The 6,964-nt window shown below is 42.2% G+C and overlaps 1 protein-coding gene across 1 annotated transcript; it reads left to right on the top strand.

Moving 5' to 3' along the window:
* Window positions 1–4,490: 4,490 nt before the first annotated feature.
* Window positions 4,491–5,249, top strand: LOC121443813 (spindlin-2-like; the record flags this gene model as incomplete). Its single annotated transcript, XM_041645591.1, has 2 exons — window positions 4,491–4,902; window positions 5,050–5,249. Coding segments are annotated over 2 exons (612 nt in total), but the record flags the coding sequence as incomplete, so codon positions are not given.
* Window positions 5,250–6,964: the final 1,715 nt, after the last annotated feature.

Here is a 6,964-nt window from a genome sequence, read left to right as displayed (position 1 = left end):
ATTTTAAAACATCACAGTTTTTTTCCTGCTGCTGCTGAAAACAAACAAGCATTCAGCTGGCTTTTATCAACACCATTTAAATGTTTCGTGGCAGGACCACTTAACAGCAGCAGGCTTTTGCAGCTGAAGGTGAGTCAGGAATCTTCTCTTAAATGAGTGTGCTTGCTTGCTACTAGCAAGTAGTGCAGACCCGAGATATAGCTGCTAAAAAGAAAACATGCTTTACTCGTTCCCGGGCTTTCTCAGGCTTTCAGTGGATTCAGTTTTCCACATGTCTGAGTGTCATTCTGTAGTAATTTGAGCAGCGGAGCTGTGTAACCAGCACCAGGGCAGCCTCGCTAGCTAATGTCCAGAAATAATTACACACCAACGATTCTTTTAAACACTGCCTGGCCCATTAGGTTAGCCTATTAACCCATTTCTAATAATCTATGTAGCATCACGAGTGTGCTCACCAGGAAAGATTCAACAGGTCTAACCTGGTTGCTGGGTGCATTGCCCTCTGCCTCAGAGAGGAGAGCTATCACGTCTTCCCACGAGAGTGGATCATGGTGTCTCTGAGCACACTGCTTCTTGCTCCCAGCATTCTGTTCTCTTTCTCCTCCCACCTATGTTCTAAATTAACAGGGGAAGCAGTTTCTTTATTTAATTAAGCAATGAATTACTACCATCACTTTATCCTTTCAAGACCTTGCCATAGTAAATATTCCATGTCTCTTCTGCTGTATAATCTTTCATTTGAAAAGAACTTGCCTTTTCAGGGGAGGATTTTTTTGACATCTCTGTGGATGGAGATCATATGAAGAGGATCAGATAGCAACCATGACAACTCTTATGAAGTAGAGTTAGGTGGACCAGAGATTGATTGCTGACAATCCTGTGCTATGCGTCAAATGCCCATGAACTCTGCCCCTGTTGTCAGACAGGCAGACATCAAGGTGGTCACACATACTTAACTCATTCAGTGTTCACAGACATTGATATTGAGTTTTAATCTTGTCCTAAACTAATAAAAAAAAAACAACAATAGGAGAAGAGAGGAGCCTGAAGTAAGGCCTCCAAATGGGTCATTTGCAAAGGTAAGGTTTCCTGCCTATATGTATGCTTTCTCCTTTCCTTAGTCAAATAATCCCCCACACCAGTTTAGAATTGTGATTAAAAGAATGATTATATCTTTAAAGGGCAAAAACTTACAGATGACCATCCCTGACAAAAGCCCTCAGCGGGATCAGGAAAAAAGCATAGAGGCCGGAAGGGAAACTGGAAGCAAGAGATCAAGCTGAAGGTAAATGTTGGTTTTTGAAACAGAGAGAGACCACACCTCAATGGGCTGGTATCTCAGTGGCTATTGGCTGAAGGAGTGGAAGAAACTCATGCAACACACTTATTTGGATATAGCAAAAAAAAATGTTACTAGAAGGTGAGAAAAAAAAACTATTTTAGTTTATTTATTTCAGTCCTTCCAGACACATCACAGAGATAGGATCTCTTCATGCATGAGAGTCACCAATGATTTCCCTTTAAGAAAATACCCACAAAACTCCCAATAACATCATCAGCATTCAACAACATGGCTATGATTGCTTTGCCTTGCCTTTGCTTCTCAGTAAATGATGCTGTTAGTTAATCTCTGCAAACAATGCAAATTTCCCTGTACCTAAATAGACAGAATTGACAGGTTATCTTAAACACAACAGGGAGTCACACTACGATGGAATGGGTTAATCATCACCAGTGTGGCAGTGACATATTTAGGATCTTTCCTTTGTCTAAAAATCACAGAATTGTAAACATGATATGTTGTCATACAGATTTCTTAGGGTTTTGTCCCCCTGGTGGTTTCCTTGGTATGCTTCCATAATTTTTGCCAGATCCAATCAGTTTTGCCATGCACTTTCAGCTCCACATCATTGTGTTCCCCTTATGTTCTAGTCCAGGCATTTTTGACATCTTGAAACTGTTGCAAGAGTATCTCATGTTCCACCTAAATGATTTGGAGTGTTATTTAGGCTGAGTTTTATCTTCCATCCATGAGTTCATTGACTTTCCTTGGGCGTAATTCCTGGGACACTGAGCCTAACTCCTGGGGGATTCCTCTAGTTACTTCTCCTTGCTGAGACAGCTTACACTCTCAGTACTACTATGACAGTATTTCTGTAGCAAACATTCTTCTCAAGATGAGAAGAAATTTCAATATTACAATCCATTTGTTTTTATTGTGATTTAAACACACACACGCACACACACACACACACACGCAAGTTAATGCACATACACTGATGATATTAATTGAGTAGGCCATTCTGGGGTTGTCAAGATCATTATCTCTCGAGGGGTTCTTAGAGGCATGGGGTGACCCCCTAGAGGAACTTGGGCAGGTGAGGAGAGGTTGACTGCACTGTGCCATGTCTATAGTCACAATGGGTGCCTTATCCTATAGTCAGACTGATGACTATCTTGAATATCACCATGGAACTTTTGTATGGCCAAGATGGAGATCAAGTCAGGGTAAAAATCAGAAAACTAGATGGAGCTTCCAAGCTCCAGTTGAATAGCCGACTGATGGAGAATAAGAGCAAGGATGTCAGGAATAAAATGGCTTGGTCCACACACTGAGACACTGTGCCTGAACAAAGGGGGTTTCAACTAAACCTGTGGCCTGGGAATGAAAGAACATGGAATCAAAGTGGAAGCTCTGAATGTGGCTGACAATTGGACCAGACTGAGAAGCCAATGATAATGGCACTGACATTTGTCTGCACTTCATATACTGGCTTTTTTGTGATCATATTCTATGTGGATGCTTGCCTTCCTAAATCTCGATGGATGAAGGGTAGGCTTGGACTTCAAACAGGTCAAGGTACCCTGCCCTCAATTTAAATTGGAATAGGAGTGGAGAGGTTTGGTGGGGGAGCGAGAAGAAAGTGGGAGGAGGAAACGAAGTGGAAATTTTGATATTCATTATTATGAAGTAATATAAAAATCAATAGTAGATAAACAATAAAGAGATTGGAGCTAGAAAAAAAAATACATGTGAGTTGTTGACTCAAACACCAAAGACTTTTTTACAGAAAATGCACAAAAAGAGATTGGGTTACCTGGCAAAATATGACTCATGTATTTGGGAAGATAAGTGAGGTTTTATTTTGGGTCTCCAGGGGGCTGTGTGAGCAACATTATAGGACATGTATGCTGGATATTTCTGTGGGTTAGAAGGGAAGAAAACTGCCTATGAGGGGTTTAATGACCTAAGTAGAGTCTTGATGATGTCACAAAGCTTTGGTTGGGGGTGGCAACACTGTTCCACATGAAGCACTAGTCTTCTGTGAAGGTGGGCTGACTATCTTCACGGTGGCTGAGGAGGTGAGTTCAGCTCTTGGGCTCCACAACTGTTCAATAAGATTAGGCAGCTGAACATTTCCAGAAGATGGAATCAGGAGAGCCAAGATATTTTCTTTTTGTAAATATGTTTAGGAAGAAACATGGACCTCTGTAATCCCAGAGAGGTTCCCTTCAAATCTCCTGTGAGTCTAAAATTTATGTTGTTAACAGCTTCTATATTTGATGGCTGTGGGGACAGTGAATGCCAGGTATTCTTCCCACTTTATCTTTGCTATCAATGTCCAATTCATCAGTTCACGAAAGGGGCGAAGATCCTCTTTGTCCATATGTGTTTTAAAAGATATTAATTATTTCTAAATGGTGCTGTTGCCCAGATTAATGAGTCTTTATTTTTGCAGTTTGTCTCACAAAACTCACTTCTCTAGTGAAGACATGGAATAGCTTTATGTAATAAACTTGGCTCTGGATCACGAGACACAATACATAGAACCAGTGGACTGGAGTGCCATGACCTTGGGCAGGTGGTTTTGGATCAACCACCTAACCAACAGCTTGAGTGGGAAGGAGAGAAGTGGCTGTCCTTCGAATTCTTTGCCATCTGTTCAGATTTTTCTTTCTCACTTTGGGCATAGGCATCCAGTCTCCTCTCATTGACACAGTCAGTCCGGAATTAGGTTTCTCAGTAGAGGTCCATTGCCTTTGGGCAGCAGGAATATGTCTCTGATACACATATACTGAGCTGTAGACAATAGTTTGATAATTTTCCTATGAATTTCTTAAGACCAAATTACATTTAGGCAGCCCAAATCTATTCAGCACTGCCTTTATCACATTCCCCAAAGATCTTCCAGAAAAGAATCTTGACATCGCAACCTCCCCTTCTTAACCTTGCAGGCACTTATGGTGGAGGAAACCACTTTGTGTCTGATTGAAACTGAAGAATTCTTCCAATGCAGAGATTGGCAGCTATGAAGCCCAAGCACAGAAAGAGAGCCAAGAGACAGTGGAACAGGAGTGTTGTGGCCTATCTCAGTAAAACTACCACCATGATAAAGATGCCTCTTAGTATAAGATGCATGCCATCTCTCCAGAAGAAGAATGGGCGAACTCTCCAGAAGCAAAAACTGAGTAAGCCTTTTGAGGCCCTGGAGAATATTGTTGGCCGCCAAATTTCTCATGGCTGGAAGGAAGCCAATGAACCAGTCACCCAGTGGAAAGCCATCATTCTAGATCAACTGCCAACATATCCCTCTCTCTATTTGTTGAAATATGATGGGATTGATTGTGTCTATGGCTTGGAGCTTCACAGCGATGAAAGGATTTTAAACCTCAAGATCCTGCCTAATAATGTGCCATTTCCTCAGGTGACAGACATTCATCTGTCAAACACCATAGTTGGCAGAGCAGTGAAACATACATTCACGGGCACAAATGGCTCTAAGGAAGACTGGAATGGGATGGTCCTAGAAGAGGTGCCAATCATGAAGACCTGGTTCTATATTACCTACAAGAAAGATCCGGTCTTGTATATTTACCACCTCCTGGATGACTACCTTGAAGGCAACCTCCACATCATGCCAGGCTCAAAGGAGGCATGCAGTGTCATGGTCCCAGATGAGGTGCAGACCAGGATGACCTGTTTCTACATTGTCAAGGAGAATGATCCAGTCCTGTACCTTTACCACCATCTTGATGACTCCATTGAAGGCAACGTCCACATCATGCCTGAATGTCCTCCAGTAGAGGTGACTTTGGAATTAGGCAGGGATTCCTTGGCAGGCAAAGGTGTGCAGTACAACAAAAAAGATGGAACCCAAGAGATAGGTAAAATTATTTGCCAAGTTCCCACCAAACCTTCTGTGTATTTCATCAAGTTTAATAATGACTTCCATATCTATGCCTACGATTTGGTGAAGATCTGTTAAAGTGAAATTCTCAAAATTTGAGGGGCACACTTAAAACTGTGTTTGGGGAATGTGTTTTTTTCAGAGATACCGCAGGTCTTCTCTTAATCCTGGTATTTTTTTCCAATGGAATATTCTTGCTCGAAAAATAAAAATTTGTGAACATGTTTTGTTCTTTGGTGAATGATGGATTATGTTTGGTGGATGGGACATCACAGAAATACATGCCTCAAAACAAAGCAGGATTTATGGTCTTTCCCCTTGGAGAGGATGGACTGGGAATGCTTGGTGTGGTAAAGGACAAGATGGCTGTCTAGGGAGTAGTGGAGAGGGGACAAAAGTTGTAGGATCTCGGGGCGGGATAAAGCTTGAGGGAAAAACATGTCAACTGGAAAGATGTGACAGATATCAGAGTGAGGTATTGGGACTTAAGAGGATAAAGAGTAGATTAATCAGGAAGGGACACAAATGTATACTCAAAATCAGAGAAAATTAGGTTTCATTTGATGAATAGTTTAATTCGTACTGGCTGTAAGTCACTGGATGTTTGAACTCCACTGGAGCATGTTGAGTGACGAGTTGTCTCCTGCTTAGAGAAAAGTGTCTCCGCCCAGTTGCTCTTCTGCAGTGGGATGGATGTCACGCTATCTACTTCCTTTTGTCAGAATTCTGTCTGCCACCTACTTTGTCATGCCTGGATTCGGTATTCCTTGAACTCTCATTGGTCCTTTGCATGCCATCCAACCCTTATGAGTTCATTTAAATAATTGCCCTGTCATATCTGGAAAACAGTGTTCCCTTTCATTGATCATGTTCTGTCGGACTTGGGATATAAATCTCATCAACAGACGCATCCACACACAGGATAAACATGTACACATTGATGCCCACTAATGTGTGACATGCACACATATGATGAATGCACCGATCTCCATCAAATCAGTAAACGAGGGAATCCCTGATGCTAGGTGGAGTGTGGCAAAGACCCCACAAACCCATCAGACCCCCAAATACCAGTATGGTATTGATGTCTTGCTTCCATCATGTAAGGATCCTGCCATCCTGTAACGGGGCGATTTTTGCTTCCTTGATCTTCACAAACTTGGTTAAAATGTTAGAGTTGTCAAACTGCCAGTTAGGGTCCAGCATGTAGATCAGCTGTCTCAGGTCAGGTGATTTGGCTACAGTTTGGGTGATAACTTATACCAGGGAATTCTGGTACACCCTCACCTCTTCTTCTCCCAGTCCTCATCATCACTCTTGTGGCTGGGCTTGGAGCACAAAGAAGGCAAAATGGAAAAATCCTCCTCCTCAGTGCAAAACAATGTCCATCTTTCATGTGACCTGACTCTCTCAGGGAATGCAGCACATTTTATCCTTCTAGGTCTCCTCATTCTTTGGTTCACTCATTTTTCCAATGAATGATTGAATTCATCCATTCTTCCATCTCTCTCTCTCTCTCTCTCTCTCTCTCTCTCTTCTTCCTTCCCTTCTTCAATTTCCCCCTTTATAGTAGTAATTTGAGCAGCGCGGCTGCGTCCCCAGCACCATGGCCGCCTTCCTAGCTTATGCCCCTAAATAAGAACACAAAAACTGTATTCTTTTAAACACTTCCTGGCCCAGTATTTTCAGCCTCTTAACCCATTTCTAATAATGTATGTTGCAGCATGAGGTGCGCTTACCAGGAATGATTCAGCATGTCTGACCTGGTGGCTGGC

This window comes from Microtus oregoni, unplaced genomic scaffold (genome assembly GCF_018167655.1).
Source record: "Microtus oregoni isolate MIOR12 unplaced genomic scaffold, Mior012 000113F_000, whole genome shotgun sequence".
Classification (NCBI taxonomy): Eukaryota; Metazoa; Chordata; class Mammalia; order Rodentia; family Cricetidae; genus Microtus; species Microtus oregoni.
Note: the sequence above shows the minus strand (reverse complement) of the source record. Positions and strands in the feature narration are given on the sequence as shown.